At 36.2% G+C, this 19,084-nt stretch overlaps 1 protein-coding gene across 1 annotated transcript; it reads right to left on the minus strand.

Annotated features, from left to right (window-relative positions):
* Positions 1-1,851: 1,851 nt before the first annotated feature.
* On the minus strand, positions 1,852-18,797 carry LOC126972038 (ATP synthase subunit alpha, mitochondrial). Its single transcript, XM_050818603.1, has 10 exons — positions 18,630-18,797; positions 18,155-18,277; positions 17,781-17,894; positions 14,166-14,430; positions 11,820-12,044; positions 9,017-9,186; positions 8,583-8,677; positions 5,087-5,306; positions 3,816-3,983; positions 1,852-2,280 (listed from the first exon to the last, which is right to left on the minus strand). The coding sequence occupies exons 1-10, from the start codon at positions 18,693-18,695 to the stop codon at positions 2,071-2,073; spliced, it is 1,656 nt and encodes a 551-aa protein (XP_050674560.1). The 5' UTR covers positions 18,696-18,797; the 3' UTR covers positions 1,852-2,070.
* Between the last annotated feature and the right edge of the window lie 287 nt (positions 18,798-19,084).

Here is a 19,084-nt window from a genome sequence, read left to right on the forward strand (position 1 = left end):
TATTCGGCTGCTGTTAACAATCTTAACAACTCCTTTAAAAATTCTCCGTGATGAATGCTGTAGAAGATTCACAGAGCACCCATCTCTACGTAACGCCAAAGAATATGACTTCATCGTCGATGATCCGAGCCATTCTTCGTTGTATGCAGTCAAGTGGAAAAGCTGGTGCTGGGGAGAGCCCAAGGTGAGAACAGTACTCCATGTGAGGCCAAATTTACGCCCTATATATTGCAGGCGGAGTTTGGTGTATAGAGTAAAATTTTCGCCAATTAATCCCATATAAGATACCACGTAAGCTTCTAAAACATTTGTTATATTGCGTTGTGCCGTCAAATCACATCTTCTACAGTTTTGACGAACCATGTCGATGAATAAAATTTCCGTTCGCCCGATCATCGTAATCACGCATCACAATACCATACACGGACCACCTCCAAAAGGAATACGCTTCTCAATGAACGTTGAGCATATCCCTCCCCACGTCGACGATAAGCTCTTGAGCGACCGGTTCATTTACACATATCCAACACTCGTTGGTGAATAATATGCAGTCTTTAACGAGCTTAGTCTGTGAGCTGCCGACAGCTTCGGACCATTTGATGGTCTAAAAGGGTGTTCGTTCACTCCCACGAACTGCATTCAGCTGTTTTGAAGTTTACTGACGCGAGGAAACTATTTCGTTGGGAGGTTTGAACAATTAATTGGTCGTCACGAAGGTTCTTGCTTGAGTTCTGCTGGTACCGGGTCTCCTTTTGTAAGAAGTTGAACCAATCTCACCTGCACCAATGCCACAATTTGAGCGGCTTGTTCGGATGAAATATCCGTATTTAAGGAAGCTTTTGTAGAGTTTAAAAGGCAAATAATCAATACTATTAGTATCAATAATATAGATCGCAAATGAGAATAAAAAACAATAAGGATTATCTTTAAATTTTGTTTTATTTTTAATAATTATTAATGGACAATCTCGACATTTTCATTAAAAATTATCTAAAAAGGTAGCATACTTATCAAAATATATTAGGTAAGTACCTAATTCGAAAGTAATCCTGAACCTTGATGCAGTTTAGGAGTCCGTCAGTGTATTACATCACCAGCTTAGCGACCATAACGGAAACCATACTGTAAATAGTTAATCATGTGGCTGCATTGACAATAAAATAATAATAGTATTTCTGCACGAAGTTATTTAGGGCCACATGCGATTATACGCGTGTGTAATCGGACTTGGCAGAAACAGAAGATGTGCTTGCAAACTGCAAATATACCCTCCCCAGTTAACACATATAAAACAGCATTCACTGACCCCTGTAAAAGTCCGGCAACGTTCAAGTGAATCCTCTGGTGTTACAAAAGACAAATAGACTATGGCATCAGTGATAACATCAACTGTCCTGTCATTTGTTTCCTCTTCCATAAAAAAAATGTGAGCCGTCACGGGACGCCTGGCAGATGTGAAACATCGACATAATTTTGTAAAAGTAATATGCAGAAAAGAACATATTGTGATAGGAACTAAATATGTCATAATGATAAAATAAAATATTACGATTTTTTTCCAGATAACGATGACTATTTATTGAATAAACATTTATTTTCATTAAATACAAAAATTTACGAATTTATTTCAAATCGTTACTACTTAATTCGTTTAATCAGTGACTTCGGTAATAGTTATATTCGATGTTGCCTCTGAGGACGTTATTACTGTGACAAGGCGACGCGTCGCCACGGCATGCGTCGCCACGCCAGAAATCGGTTTTACGTGCGGCTATAGATGTTTCACATCAAAAACTGATTTGATGACATCTAACCCTGAAAATGATAGGCTCTAGAAAGGGCAAAACACAGTTATAATCTTTAAATTTTATACATATAACCACTGTTGATTCTTGGGAGATAAATATACATTCATGATTGTAATCACTTTCAATACCGTCCATACAAATGAACACTACAAATCACTGGAGAGATATCTTCCAGTGATCACTTAACAATTCCTAAAACTGTACTCTAAAGCTATTGCAATAGAGTACAATTTTAAAAGTGAAACAAGCTATACTAAGTTTATTAAGCTTGGAAGGTAGAGATGAAGTCAGTCACGATCTTCTTGAGCGACGCGTCTGACTCGGGTGTGATCTGTCCGTCCTTAGCAATGGTGTTCAGCAGTGCCTGGTGGCTTGTCTTGATGTGTTGGGTGAATTCTTTCTCGAAAGCAGTGATCTTGCTGGGGTCCAGTTTGTCAAGGTGGCCACGCACACCGCAGTAGATGATGGCGACCTTAAATAAATGGTATAGTTTTTAAAAAATGTTAAGACAAACCCATAGGCGTAACTACGGCAATTGCACAACCTAGAAACTTCTATGCCCACCTACAACCCCAACATGTTTGATCCCCAGAATAATAATACATGTTCTATCTTTTATCACATCTGTTTAGCACGAAAAGATAACAGACAGACATAATTTAATTATTTTAACTTAAAATTATAGAAACTTATAATTTTATTTATGACTTATTAAAGAGCTGAACCATTTGATTTTCAAATAAACTTGGAAATGAAGATATAGTAAAAAAAAGGAAAGTGAATTAACTACATTATTCATTAGCAGGTGTTATTTATGATCTTTAATTTGATGACCTCCTGTAGTTCAGACAGACAGCTATGCAAAATTATATAAAAATCAATAAAATATGCTAATGAGTAGGATAAAGGCCTGTTACTCTGTTTGCATTTTTAGTTCATTTGGTCACCATTCTAAAAACCATAGTACTTAATGAGTTGCATTGTATTTAATAATGTTTTTTTTCTTTGCCTCTGTTCTTCACACAAAGCTTTTGGAAACCGGGTTCCACATCACAAGTCCAACACAACCAAACTGACTTATTTTCGTTTCGGTCATGCAGTTTACTCTATGGTTACATTATCTTCATTCCTCGGTGGAACGTGAAGATCGCTTCACTAAGCCTCCCGTTCCCCTGTTACCGCCTCGCGCTAGTCAAGTTGCATTAGTACAGTTTGCAGTTAGGTTATTAAAAAAAAATTACGGGTTGCACTCCGGGAGTGCCGACAGAAGTGAAAACTTATTTTGGCGCGTTAGACATTTTTTAGATAGGCACTAGGGTTATGAATTGCAGTTTATTTATGAATTGTATTTTATTAATTATTAGAAACTTTAAAATACATTTAATATTCTTTTATGAATCATCGTTAAGAATTTCGACCTTGTATCATCATCATTAAAATTATTACAATCTAAAATAGAAACTATAGGTTCATGGTAACTAAAATAGGAGATGGCGCAGATGGGGCGTGGGTAGCTTAATAAATATAGTCTAAAAAGGCAAAAAAATACACAAAAAAAACCTCTAGAAAAAAACATATTCTCAAAGTGGGCGGTGAGCAAAATAAGGTTGAGAAACTATGATGTTGACGTTATCACATGCATATATGCACATACTATAGCTGCGTCTCATAACGGTGTCGCGAGTCCAGAGATTTTTTCTCATTTAAAAATATGCGTACCACGCTAAAAGAATTTTCCACTTCAATAATTTAACAAACTCATTTAAAATTACTATTTATTTAGGATTACAAATATGTAAAACTAGCTGACCCGGCAAACGTTGTTTTGCCATATAAAGTATAATTCACGCGATAGTTTTATAAATAACAGCCTATGTGTTATTCTGGCTTGTAAGCTATATTATTGTAAAGTTTCATCAAAATCCATTCAGTAGTTTTTGCGTTAAAGAAGTACAAACATACATGCAGACATACAAACTTTCACATTTATAATATTAATAGGATTACCTGTTCCTCAATAGCCATGGGGACATATTGTCCTTGTTTCAAGAGCTCAGTGAGACGCATGCCTCTGTTGAGAAGCTGCTGTGTGGCGGCGTCCAAGTCAGAACCAAACTGAGCGAACGCAGCTACCTCACGGTACTGAGCCAACTCCAGTTTCATGGAACCGGCCACCTGTGTGTAAAAGAATTGTTAAAAAACGTTTGTGTGGGAAAGGTTATTATAGCACAAACGATTTTCTTAATGACACCACGGACTGGGAATAAAGCGAACACCCTCAGGCTCTTTAATAATTATAAATGTTTATTGTACGATATCACATTGTAATTTATATCTTATGTTATATAATAAAAAAAAAAGCCCACTGAGTTTCTTGCGCCCATTCTTCTCAGGTCTGAGGCAGTCTCTTTTGAATGGGTGGTAGTTTTTGACGTTCAATAAGTGATTTTAAATCCTATTTTGAATAAAAATATTTGAATTTGAATTTTGTGTTATACATGTTTTATTAGAAATTGTATAGGATAAGCTTAAATAATTACTGTGAAAGCTGTGGAAACGTCGAAAAAAATTGAGCTGTATTGAGAGTTATATTTTAAGCAATGCACGCAAACTAGCACAAAGTGGACATACAAATCGCCAGTGTCAAATGTAGCTTGTCCCGCACACTAAAATAGTAAACCTGGCCTGTTTTCATTGGTTGTCTAGCAGCAAGATCTATCTAGATAGACTCCTTATAAACTCTGTTTCCTGTTGCAATATAATAGACGAGACGAGCAGGACGTTCAGCTGATGGTAAGGCTCAGGATTCTTGAAAATCCCCAAAAAATTCTGAGTCCCCCAAAAGATCCCCAAAAACTTGAGACATATAAGACTCATTTGCCCAGTAATTTCACTAGCTACGGCGCCTTTCAGACCGAAACACAGTAATGCTTACACATAGTCTATTTCTGCAGTGAAGCAGTAGCTTCACTGCAGAAATAGAAATATATATAATACATCTAGACATATTAATTATGTAAAAGGATAATTTTATAAAAAATAAGATAATATATAGCAATATCCATCAATGTGGCAATAGCTTTTTATTACAATTCCCATAATAATAAACAAACTTAGCAAAGTCACTTAAGACCGGCATGGAATGTAACTACATAATATCTTCTACTCCTCTGTTCAACTTCCCAGTTGCAAGGGTGGTAATAAGAAACTATATATGCTCAGGTCTTAAGCTATCAAAATGGATACTAAGTAAGAATAAAATAACAATAACATCTTGCCTGTTTCATGGCTTTAGTCTGAGCAGCTGAACCGACACGGGACACAGACAGACCGACATTGATGGCTGGTCGGATACCCTTGTAGAACAACTCAGTCTCCAAGAAGATCTGACCGTCAGTGATGGAGATTACGTTGGTTGGAATGTAGGCAGACACATCACCAGCCTGGGTTTCAATTACAGGAAGAGCAGTCAGGGAACCACCTCCCATTTTGTCAGACCTAAAGAATAAGAGATTAAAGTACAGCAAAAAAAAAAAGAGTTTTTCCATTTATTATAAAACTTATTATGTTTGTAAATAGTTATAAAAGATGCTGCATCACCCTCTTCTCTGCCGTCGAACCGATTCGTTCAATTACAAATCGGTGATCGTACATAGGCGTGTCGCATACGCGAATACATGCTACTAAGTAAAATTTATTAATAAATCATAATGTGAGCTAAAGAGGGACATGGCCATAAGATATCTTTAATTTTAATTAAAAAAACCTCACTATCAGTACATTTTTACTTCAAATGTACATCTTACCACCTATCCTGTAAAACGGCTGTGTGTCAACATCCTACCTCAAGTTCTTGCGTCAACCCTTACTGTCTCTAAAAATATGCGAAGTACGTACGTAGTTTCTTTTTTAGTTATATTGTTCTTAAGTATTATTTATTATGATTATATCAAGGCGCGCGCGCCTGCCCGCCTGCGCAGGGCGCAACACTACTAAACCGCCACTGGAGAAGATCTGTGGGCGGTGTTCGCATGGTGCGGTCGGCCCTATCAAGTGTGTGTCGTGTATATTAAGCCTAGCTCCAGTGACGAAAACTATTTCACTTGGTTTTGCAAAACTGAAAGTTTTTTAAATAGTTTTAAGGGTAATGTAATCATTGTGGGTGACCTTAACTGAAATAGCGCCTCAACCACAGTTAAAAATTACTATTGTTATTTTCTATCTTATTGCTCACTCAAAGACGTAAACAAAATAGTAAATTGTCATGGTGGAATATTAGATGTTGTTTTGATGCGGGAGGGCTCCTGTGAGGTGATTGTGAACAGCACGGATGGAATAGTTCCACCCGACGCGTACCACCCTCCGCTAGACCTACAAGTAAGTGTCGAATCAGATCATTGTTCAGAGGTCACTGAGGCTAGTAATATAAACCCTTCACAAGACTGGAACTTGAGTAAATGTGATTTTCAATTGCTTTATTCAATGTTATCAAATATAGACTGGAAACCAGTTTTACAATCTCATAACGTCAATCACGCAGTAGATGTGTTTATGATATGATTTACAAAGTCTTTGATACTTGTATGCCTAGAACATCTCGCCAGAAATCTACTTGTAAACGATACCCTGTTTGGTTCACGGTTGATATTATAAAAGACACTAAACTTAAACTACATAGAAATTGGAGGAAAACCCAGCGGCCAGATGACTTCCGAGCCTTTTCGGATATGAGAAATTCATTAAAACGTCGAGCTGCTGAGGCTTACAAAGCATATCTAAAACGCGTAGAAAATAATATTAAATCTAATCCGCTTGAATTCTGGAAACACATAGCAAGTCTTCGTTCCAAAGGTGGTTTTGAGCCAACGGTAAAGTTCCAGGGTGACAGTTTTACGGGAGCTGCAGCTGCTGAGGCATTTGCCAGGTTCTTTGCAAGTGTGTATTCTACCGATATTCCCCAACTAAATACAGCACAAGCCAATAATAATGACACTTCTCATAATAGCAACTATGTAAATATACTTAAATTCACATCTCAGGATATTATATATGGTATTAATAAATTAAAATCTTTCAGTTCAGTAGGACCTGACAGATTACCATCTTTTCTCTTCAAGGATTTAAAGACATGTATTGCCTCCCCTTTATGTCATATATTTAATTTATCATTGCAAACAAGTTGCTATCCCCTCCAATGGAAAACAACGCGTGTAACGCCTATACCGAAGAGTTCTGATAAATCCGATGTTGAAAGTTATCGACCCATAGCAATTCTATCTTCACCAGCTAAAATATTTGAAAATGTTTTCCACAGACTAATTTATTTACAGGTAGCTAAACTTCTTAGTAATGCTCAGCATGGTTTTAGATGCAGAAGGTCAGTAAATTCAAACTTGTTAACATTAACAGAATTTATATCAACACAATTAGATATGCGATTACAAGTAGATGTCCTTTACTTCTATTTTCGTAAGGCCTTCGACAGGGTTAATAATGACATCCTACTTGCAAAACTTTGTGCTATAGACTTCTGTCCAAAGCTTCTTAATCCCTTGTCTGACTATCTCCGTGATCGGCAGCAGTTTATTAGACATGGGATTTATGAATCGAACCCTTATTATACCCGCTCTGGAGTGAATCAAGGCTCAATCCTAGGACCTTTATTATTTTTATTAATGGTAAATGAGTTACCCGAGATTCCCAAGTATGCGCAGTGTCTCCTTTACGCGGATGACCTAAAATTATATGCGAGCATCCAAAATGAGGCGCAATGTGAGGCTATTCAGGCTGACGTAGATGCTGTTTATAATTGGGGTGTGCATAATAAAATGGAATTTAATCTCACCAAATGCTATACTGTCACTTTTTGTCGAATGCGACAACCAATCCCTTTTGAGTACCGCATTAATGGTAAGCTCATAAGTAGACGGAATTGAATGAAAGACCTGGGCGTGACATTTGACCAAAAGCTTACCTTTCACGACCATATAATAAGAGTCACTCAAAGAGTCCTTTATTAGACTGGGTTTCGTATTAAGGAATGCGCGCGATTTCCACAGCGTCAATATTATACAACTGCTTTACAGTACCCTTGTGTGTAGTAAGCTTGAAGCTCGTGCGTATGGAATCCCTACGAAGTAACCTACTCCCTTATGCTGGAGAAAGTACAAAAAGCATTTTTGCGTTTCCTGTATAAGCGGAAACTAGGTTACTACCCGTACTTGTACCCGGCGGCGTATCTCGTCGGTTGCCTTGGATACAACACTCTGGAAACCAGACGGGCTCTCGACCAGGCAACTACCTTGCTGAAAGTTAGCCGGGGCTTAATAGATGCCCCTGATATTCATAATGAGCTGATTCGATTGTATACACCTGACAATTATATTCGATGTAGAAATCACTGTCTGCTGGCGGTACCCGCGTGTCGCACGGTAGCACGCACTGCGGCGCCCGTGCCGCGAGTCTTGAAATTGTATCACCTCGTAGAAGCCCGCCCTGATTGTGATCTATTTACTAATAGACTTGAAGTGTTGGTGCAGTTGCTGCTCCAACTTTGTGAGTCCTCGCATAATAGCGTCTAACATTTATAGTTTATTGTACTTGATTATTGTAATTGGTGTTGTAACCGTTTTAATCAAAATAAAATAAATAAAAAAATCAAATGTTGTAACTATTATGACGGGACGTCTTACGATATATATTTTATGAATTTGGTGCTGATATGTTGATCAAATTGCATAAATCGTGGTGCGCAACTATATCGAATGTACTTACATCTTGGCAGCACGCTCGAGCAGACGGGAGTGGAGGTAGAACACATCACCGGGGTACGCCTCACGACCCGGGGGACGACGAAGCAACAGCGACATCTATTTAATTACAGTATTATAAGCGTGAAACAGAATTGTCTTAAATTATACTTATATTGTAATACACCTAGCAACTCTATCAATTCATGAAATTAAATATGTTTTTTACATAAAATCAAGTAGTTTTTAATTGTTAACTAATGCACCGTGATCCTTTGGCAGAAAAACTGCACACACAGTGAGACAATTATTGTCCTTCGATGCCACTTGCCGAGAATATATTATAAGAGTTAGAAACGAGTCACTAGAGTACTTTTCTGTTATTAGTCGGTAAATCGCAAGCGGTGGGACATGTGCGTCTGTACTATAATTTGATTCGGAATGTACTATTAAATTTACCTGACGGTAGGCTACAGCCTGCTTGGACAGATCGTCGTAGATGATGAGAGCGTGCTTGCCGTTGTCACGGAAGAATTCACCCATAGCGCAACCGGAGTATGGAGCCAAGTATTGCAGAGGGGCGGCGTCGGACGCCGTGGCCGATACGATGATGGTATAGTTGATGGCACCTATCGTCAGACAAATCAGTTGAACATTACTTTGTACCTGACATGGTCCCTGTTTTAAGTTATGGTTATAAAAGAATAATAATGATATTCACGAGTATTTTTTTTCTATCCAACCAACTAAACCAACTTATTAATCCTGTCTTTTTGTCAGTTCTACTTCATGGTCAGATTACCGCGAATTCGTAATCAAAACTGTTGAAGGCGCGAGCTGCCACTCTTTTGTTTACTAATAATAGACAAACAGATTGATATATTTTTGATGAAATTAATCGAGTCTGCCAAAAGTTTAATTCGGTAGTTGGCGCTGCTTTTGAGATTCAAGACTTATTTTAAAAACATTTTTTCGTATTCTCACATTCACTAAGGCGAATTGACCTGAACTTCAAGATAAAATTATGTTAAATATACTTTACATCTTTGTCAATATTGTTTTAAATGATAAAAGTTTTATAATGACATTATTAGAGACTGTAGCATAGATATAGATTTATTTAATACAACGGTAACGAAATTAAAACACTAGCTCACCAAAAAAATTTTCGAATAATATCGACAATAACGCTTAAATTTATATAACATAATAAGTTAATTTATATAATATAATTAGAAATTATATAAATTTATTATTAAGCATAATATAGTGTAGACTGAAGAGTATATGACTAAGCAAAATAGTATTCAATAAATGTCAGCCTTTATTGAACACGTGCATGTAGATGTGCGTCCGTTTATGTATTAAATTTTTATATATACTAGTCAAAACAAAATAAGGGCCACCACGTTTTTACAGTATTCTCATGAATCCTTGAGGTTTAAAGGTTGATCATTGATTCAATTGGATAAATTGATTGATTTTCATTGTAGACAGAATAAAATAATGATGCATTCCATTAAAAAAAGAAATTTTCTCCACTTTTTCTAAAAATTAACATTTTTGCAAAAATAATTAGTCAGGAAAAAAACATCTGAAAAAATAAAAACCTAAAATGTCGGTTGATTTATGACTTTCCTCAATATCTAGTATGCCGTCCTCGATTACTAATGCACTCTTGAAGCCTAGAAGGTACACTCTCCACCAGGTGTACCACTGTTTCTTGAGGAATTTGTTCCCAGCTTGATTTCAGAACGTTTATTAGCTGTCTTTCATTGTGCACGGGTTGGTTTGTGCTTCGAACACTGCGTTTCAGTAAGTCCCACATGTGTTCAATGGGATTTACATCCGGACTGTTTGCAGGCCAGTCCAACACCTGCATACCAGCCTCCTCTAGGGCTTCTCTGGTGGCCCTAGCTGTATGAGCGCGAGCATTATCGTGCATCAGGTGGAATCTCGCGCCGATTCTGTGTGCATATGAGACCACATGGGGCCTTATGACCTCCTCGATGTAACGTTGAGCTATTATTGTGCCTTCGTTTAGAATTACCAGCTCGGTCCTGCCGGACATAGAGATTCCTCCCCATACCATAACATTGGGGCCCCCAAATCTGTCACTTTCATGGATGCAAGCATCCGAAAATCGCTCTCCTTCACGCCTCCAGACCCTAATGCGACGGTGCTCACTAAAAAATTTAACTTTGTACTCATTCGTAAACAATACTGTCCTCCAATCATTCATATCCCACGCCAGATGCTGCCTTGCGAATGATAATCGATTTGCACGATGAGCACTTGTTAATGGTATCCGCACTACGCGTCTCCTGGAGAACTGCTGGTCCTTGTGTAAACGATTTCTAATAGTTTGATCACTAACACGTGTACCGGTCGCTTGCCGCAAACGGTTTTGTAAGGAACGGGCTGTTATATAGCGTTCTCTATGCGCAGTCAAGCGCACGTAGCGGTTCTCCTGTGCTGTAGTTGCTCGAACTCTGCCATATCCCCGTCTCCTGGTAAGTCTCCCAGTCTCTTGAAAACGATTCCAAGCATTCTGGTTCGCTCGCCAGGAAAAACCCAGCTGCAACGCCACAGAACGCTGCGAATGGCCTTCTTGAAGCAATGTTACGGCCCTAGTTACGGTTGGCAAGTCCATATGACTTCGAATTCTCGGCATAACTTTTTTTAAAATGTTAATTCAGCCACTAGTCAAGCAAAACTTACAGTGTTCCTGAGAGAATCGTCATTTTGACTGAGTTGAAATCCGTCTTAAAATCGGCTAGAATCAAGTGGTTACAATGAATTATCTAAAACTACCCACTTTAAACAATTATGCGGGTGGAATGCTCAAAAAATGTGTGTAAAAAAATAAGGTAATAACACCACAATAAATTATCAGCTACTTGAGAATGCATATATAATAAATTATCGCTAGCGAGGCCAAAAAAATCAAGTGGCCCTTATTTTGTTTTGACTAGTATATATAACATACTAATTTAAACTAACGAATCTTTTTTACCATATCGCTAGATCAGATTTGGTTATCCTCGATTTGTTAATATTATTCTAGTAACTATTTATTATGTAATTAGCTAGTAAATATCTGCGAAAACTTGTAAATAGCCTTTTATGTAAATATTTTCCTAACTTATTGTATTTAGCTGTAAGTTTTCCAATTACAATAAAATAAAAATAAACACCAATATTTAGTTAGTATTCACTTTATAAAGAAGTAAAATAAAGTTGTTTATTTCTTTCTCCTTACCAGCATCAGTAAGCCTCTTCACAATCTGGGCGACAGTGGATCTCTTCTGTCCAATGGCGACATAGATGCAGTACAGCTTCTTCTTCTCGTCGTCTCCCTTATTGAATCGCTGCTGGTTGATAATGGTGTCAATGGCCAGGGCGGTCTTTCCGGTTTGACGGTCACCAATGATCAACTCACGCTGACCACGACCAATTGGCACAAGTGAATCTACGGCTTTGATACCTGTTAACAAAATTTAAATCCAATTTTTATAGATCGTCTGAAAATACTTAATTACCCTATTGCAGTGTTTTTCAATGTTTGGGTCGCGACCCCTACGAGGGACACGAAGCCTAAAGGATAAAGGCAAGATAGGCTACAATAAAAAAAAACAATTTTTGTGAGAAGGGTGGCCTTGTTTAATTTAAAAAAAATAGTGGTGCTACTTTTCAAATGTTAAAAATGTTATCACTTTCTAAAGTCTTTTTCTCTTTATTAGTTTTAACTGAAGAGAATGCCAGTTCACATAGGTAAGAACTGGCGAATGGTACTAATAATCGTAGAGCTTCTCAGATCGCTAGCTTGCCAGCTCTAGATATTCTTGTTTTATTTTTATCCAAAAAAAACCATCGACTGTGCATAAATCATTAAGTCATCAATCATCAAGTCTTTAAAATTAAATTATTTGTCAGACTGACAAGGGGTCACCAGAATTTTTCCGGCTGTAATAGGGTCACGAAATAAATTAGATGGAAAAACATTGCTATATTGCAACTATTAAATGGGCGTGAGCTGGGGAGGCTAAGAAATAAATAATAGTTTAAAAAACTAAAAACACGCTTTTTATAGAAAACCGAACTAAATTTAGAAAATAAATTTTAATAAATTTAAATTAAGAATAGTGTTTAAAATTTCAATAAATATAAATTAATAATAGTGTGAAAAAAAAAATTTAAAAAAAAACCTTGGGGTGCATGGTGTCAATAGTTTTATATTTTATTGACAGATATGAGTAGAATAATTATCATTTTGATACTATCTTAAAAAAGCATCCCACGCTTTTTTTAAAATAATATAATTTTTTTTATTCACACTATTATTAATTTATATTTATTGAAATTTTAAACACTATTCTTAATTTAAATTTATTTTCTATTTTTTAGTTTTTTTATCAAATTAGTGTAATGTCATCGGTCCTCGATAAAACTACAAAGTTTGAACGAAATCTAGCCGTTTAAAGTGGGTCAAAATGGCGCCCAAAGAAGTCGGTTACAAACATACAGGTGAAGCTAATAAAAAGCGTATAAAAAGGCCTTACACAAAGGAGTAACTTCCAGTGAGCGGCTCATCCGCCTTAGACAAGAGCCTCCTTACCATATGCCAACGGCATGAGACCATCGTTTAGTTTCCTGTTATTTGTTTAGCACACTAGACATTAATATTAGCTCTTGTCTAAGGCAGATGAACTGTAAAAGATATTACTTGTATTTTTGTGATATACGCATTCATAAAAGCAGTGTATGCTATGTGCAACCTAAAATGTTGACTAATGGGTTTTCGAAACATTGTCTTTAATAAATTTGGCCTAGTTCCAACTGGACTTTCGAAGAATTAGTATATTACTTATGTAATCCTAACATACGGAAGTCAAACATGGGTTTACACAAATAAAATAAAACACAAGATAACTTCAACACAGAGAGCAATGGAAAGAAGCATAAAGCTAAAGAAAATTAAAAAAAATTATGCGAAATTGTAAGGAAAAAAACTTTCAGATGCTCTCGAATATGTTTTAAAGCTGGACATATCTGCAGAATAACGGCCGTTCCCAATATACTTTCTACAGATACAGATAAATTACTACCTTGTACTGTCAGTAATTAGCTGTCAATAATCTGAAGCTGTCCCAATATACCCGATAAGTCATTCTTATCGCCTTATATTGGGACGCGTGAATTGCAATTTCCATACAAACTTTTATCGCTGGTAAGCTATACGTCGTCCCATTGACAGACAGCGTGTACGGATAAGGTGAGTTACAGTCGATAAGTTTATTGGGACAGAAAAGTCAACGATAGTTACGATGTAAATCGTAAGTAAGAGATAGACTGAATATTGGGAACGGCCGTAAAAGAATAAAAGATGGACACCTAAGGTAACAAAATGAAAGGGACCAATAGGAAAAAGACAAGACGGAAGACCCAAGAGACGATGGGTTGATAACATATGATGAGGACCAGAAAGGGGTCTGTCTTAAACCAATAAGTATTAACTGTACTTAGTTTACTTTAGAAATAACTATTTTAAAATCTTATTTATTATGTTAAAGAATATTATTTTTATGATTTGTAAATTAAAACTCACCAGTCTGCATGGGCTCTCGCACAGACACACGTGGAATGATACCAGGAGCCTTGACACCGACCCTCATGCGGGACTTGGTGTCGATGGCTCCCTTGCCGTCGATAGCATTTCCGAGCGCGTCCACGACACGTCCGAGCAGCTGCTCGCCGACGGGCACGTCCACAATGGCACCGGTACGCTTGACAATGTCTCCCTGCTTGATCAGCTTGTCGTTACCGAATACTACCACACCGACGTTGTCAGCCTCCAAGTTGAGGGCCATACCCTGTTGCGAAAATATACATGCAACTTATATTATTCATAATATATACATATATACCTATTACCTACCTATTCCTTAGAACTTAGATATATATACAACATTAGTTTAGTCTACTCCAAATAAATTATATGTTCTTTATTCCTAGCAAATATCCTTGAGTCAGTTGAATAAACATACCCAGATTTATGAATTTATCATGTAGGTACCGGACGGGTAAGCTTAGTGTTGAAGGCGTAATTAATCTCCAACGAGCTGGTTCAAATAATAGACTAAGCAGCTTCCGCTGATGTATCTATATCATTTGCGGAAGTGCTTTTAATTTTCCAAATGATTGTCTTGTCTATTCTCGAACTGGTTAACAGATCTTGACATAACCACATTTGTGGGCAGTTTATTCCATAGATGAACAACTCAATTGGTAAGAAACTGTTTTACTGGATTTGACGATGTCAATATTGTAGCTTCGTATCATGTCCCCTTAGTCTAGGGTTGCTCCTTTTTAGAAACAAGCTCTCAAAATTTGGGACATTATAATAATAAAAACCCAAAAACTCTGAGTGGCACAACAATTGCGTTCGTCACCTTGAGACATGAGATGTTAAGTCTCATTTGCCCAGACATTTTATTAGCTACAGCGCCCTTCAGACCGAAACAGAGTAATGTTTACACATTACAACTTCACGGCAGAAATAGGTGCTATAGTGGTACGCATAATGTAGTTAGCATCCCGTGCAAAGGAGACTCCCACTGGTAAAACACACTACATATACACGGTGAAACTTTATGGGTATACTATGCTTTGAACCAGATATTCCTTAGGTCATCTCTAATGACTATGTAAAGTCAGAAATCAATTAGCATTATATTTAAATAGAATATTTAAAGTGCTAAGTTTTCGCAAAACCTATGCATCCCGTAACCCTTATCAGCTGTTTTTCTGAACTCTCTTTGACCTAAAACAGATGAATAGCGCAGATGTGACATAATATCAGATAATAGTAAAATGCCTAGTATTCATTGCAGCTGTGAGGTAAATTATGTTTTCATTTTGCCATTAAGACGAAGTTATTTTGTATGTGCATTCTCTTTAGCTGACATTGAAAATCGTTATAAATTTGTATTTACTTAAGTTATGTATTATCCAATAAAGAAAGGTAATTGTAATCCAATTATGAAACTATGTAATGCATACATTTAGGTTAAAAAGATCAGCGAATTGATTTAAATCATGATGTTTACTGCTGCTCCGTGATAGGAGAATGTTACAAGAATTATAATGAGAATCTGACATTATCAGATCACAATCAAGCCATATTCCTTAAAAGATGCCGACGGCGGAATATTGTGGGAAACGAAACCACTAATAAAAAAACATTCACACTGCACCATTTTAAATTCAAGATATTTTTGTTACGTTGGAAATTGAGATGAGTTCACATTTTTGATAAGTTATTACTTAAGCACTTCAATGCAGGATTATTTGAAATTTTCTTCAGCTGACATTGAAAATATTTCCAAATATGTATTTGTAGAATATGGGTAGGTACCACAACGGCACCATTTTCTGCCGTGAAGCAGAAATGTATAACACATAAGTGTTTCGGGCTGACGGTTGCTGTAGCTGGTGTAATTACCGGAAAAATGAGACTTAACATCTTATGTCTTAAGGTGACGAGTGGCATTGTAGTTCCGCATAGCATTTTTGGGTTTTTCTAAATTCTTGATTGGCACTGCATTGTAATGGGCAGGGCGTATCAAATACAATCCGCTGAACGTCCAGCTCGTCGCATCCCTTCTTAACAAAAAAAAAAATATTATCCAATAAAGAGAATTCTAATAGGCTCCTATTAAGAAATTGTGCTTCACGGATAAGTTTAGTCAAAAATGGATGTCATTGACAATCCTCATATTAATAATAGATAGGTAGGAATTTCATTCCCGGGCCGGGCAAGAAGCATTAGGTTTTTCGTAAGAAATTTCTCAGTAGCAGTTTAGAAATGTGGAGGCTCGCCCCATAATATGTGGGAATTAAACATAGTGAAATGTGGATGGAAAAAATACACCTCTGCCTAACCCTTCAGTAATAGAAGAGGAAAACTGTGTAACATTATGTAATTTCTTATTTAGTTTATCTGCTACCCAATAACAGGTAGTAAGTTTGTTATGTGACAGTGACCTGTAAAATTGTGTAACTATAAATTTTGTGAAGAAGAATAATTACTAAGTACCTAGATGTATGAACTGAAGTGGTAAAGAACGGCGGATAAAATATTACATTATTTTATATACTATATACTATATATAATGTAAGTGACAATATTATGTTTTTAATGAAAAATAAATATCTTTAAACCTAAGGTATTTTAATTGTATGTGAAATACATAAACACAAGGAATGTGTTCTTGTGTGGTTTTGTCTAGTGTGCATACACCCTAATCATAATCCCAAATTTGATGGATATTTTTTTTTTTTTTTTTATTTTACTTTTTTATTTTTTTCAAATTTAAACATCACAATACTATTGCATATGACTTATTAAATGTAGCATTGAAGCGATGTCCTTTCTGATTCACGCAGTATAAATACACTGTATCTATAATTTTGACATAAGATTTATAATTCTCAGATAGTGTTTAGTGATTATTAATGTTAAACTATGTACCTACACACCTTTTAGTTGTAATGATGTTTTAAAGGTGTACATTTCCAATCAAAATTTTAAAGCATGACAAAGTAAAAATATGTAGAAATATTTAATCAATTAATTCAAATAGATTAAACTACCAAACTCAATAAAATTAAGAAAATTATTGGAGGAAAATTACCTCATCTAAGGTTCTAAGCCTTCTTTACTCAATCTCTATTGATTTCATTGCAATTTTAAATCAATGAAATTTTAACACCTCCTTAGAAGATTGATTGGCAGATTTTCTACTTTATCTAATAATAATATCTAATTAGTGTTATGACTTAGGGACTATGCACACTTATTCAGCTCTTTTCAGCTTTTGTCCATAGAAAACAACAATTTTGTATGGAGACATGTATGCGTCGATTCAGCTTTCCGTATCCATTCTGCTTTTGTAGTCGATTTAAAGTTATTATTCTCATTCTTACGACGCCGTACGCGGCTGATAGAAGCAGAGCTGTATAAGTGTGACCAAAATCATTCAGCGAAACGCGAATGGAGCTGAATAAGTGTGCATAGTTCCTTAAGAGTAATTTTGCTTGTTAGCAATTATCCTTTAATTGTGTTGCAGCTACTTGAGGGAACTCTTCAACTGGTTTAATTGTGCTATTATTTTATTTCCATCTCCATGAAAATGTGTAAATAACACAAAATTAAATTTACCTTAAGACCAGATGAGAATTCCACCATCTCCTCCGCTTGAATATTCTTGAGTCCATAGACACGAGCAATACCATCACCAATGCTCAGCACACGACCAGTCTCTTCTAAATCAGCCTGTAAACATGTTAATACTTACATACTTGGTGAATAATATTTATACCAAAAAGCACTTAAATTTTATGAATTTACAGCTTTTCTGATATAAATGAACAATTTCATATAGTTTTAACCTAATTTCATATAAAATTTGAAATGGTTTAGCAACCCAAATTTTTCGAATCTCATATATTATATAAACATACAAAATCCGTCATACATTCCATACTCGTAAAAATCAGCTGATGAATTGTTTATTTAATATATAGGTTTGATACCTTGGGTGCAGCACCGAGGATCCTTTCCTCTAGGATTGTGGAGATTTCGACCGCCCGTTGAGTCGACGAGAGGTGGAGTTTGCGGGAAGCCACGGCCACCGCAGGCACGGCGACCTTCGATGCCTGGACATCATTAAGTACGTAAATTACTAGAGTTGCTCGGTTTATCGCGTAATCTGTAGTTAGAGGTCTTTACAAATATCACTTTTCTACAGACAAGTCACAAAATTTGACATGTAGCCGATGGTCCTGTATTACATAACATCGAATCGAATCAGATAAACGGATTAAATTTTGTGACAATATAGCTCTAAAACCAATTATGTAAGGTTCCAAACACTTCTTATTGGGATTGGTTCACTATTGTAACACCAAAATTACGAATTTAATATGAAAACTGTACACTATTACGCCAATTTTGGTTATCCATCATCTTTTGGTTTCAGGTAAAATTTCGTATATTCTATCTAATTACCTGTGTAGCGGCATTGGGTAAGCGCCTAGCCACCGTAGAGGCTACACGAGCGGACATCAGCGACATTTTTCACAAAATACTTATTTTACTCAACAAAATTAAATAGGGCCGAGGTCTTCACCGCTCGCGACTCGTTGCGATATTACCGGAAATGACAGAATTGATCTTTGTCTCTGGTTTTGCTGCAGTACAATTTTTCGTTCAGAAATTTAATCTTTCCTTTTTAGCAAAAAAAAAAAATAACTCACTGATTACCTTGTGTGATATTATTTTGTAATAATTGATATAAACTGCTTTATTTCAACTCTCAACTAACATTAAAAAAACCTTTTTGATTATAATGATAACCAAAATTGATTTGATATGGAACGATTTTTTTACTATCATAACAGGCTGTAAAAGGAATGACGTTCTATGCACATATATCATTCGCAATCTTTCAGATTAGCGGAACG

Source organism: Leptidea sinapis, chromosome 25 (assembly GCF_905404315.1).
Source record: "Leptidea sinapis chromosome 25, ilLepSina1.1, whole genome shotgun sequence".
In the NCBI taxonomy this organism is placed as follows: domain Eukaryota; kingdom Metazoa; phylum Arthropoda; class Insecta; order Lepidoptera; family Pieridae; genus Leptidea; species Leptidea sinapis.

Coding starts and splice junctions, on each gene's coding strand:
- LOC126972038 (XM_050818603.1), bottom strand. CDS start 18,695: ATGTCGCTGATGTCCGCTCGTGTAGCCTCTACGGTGGCTAGGCGCTTA. Junction 12,045..14,165: donor GCGAGAGCCCATGCAGACTG/GTGAGTTTTAAT, acceptor TTTTGTTAACAG/GTATCAAAGCCGTAGATTCA. Junction 9,187..11,819: donor GAAGAGGCTTACTGATGCTG/GTAAGGAGAAAG, acceptor GTCTGACGATAG/GTGCCATCAACTATACCATC.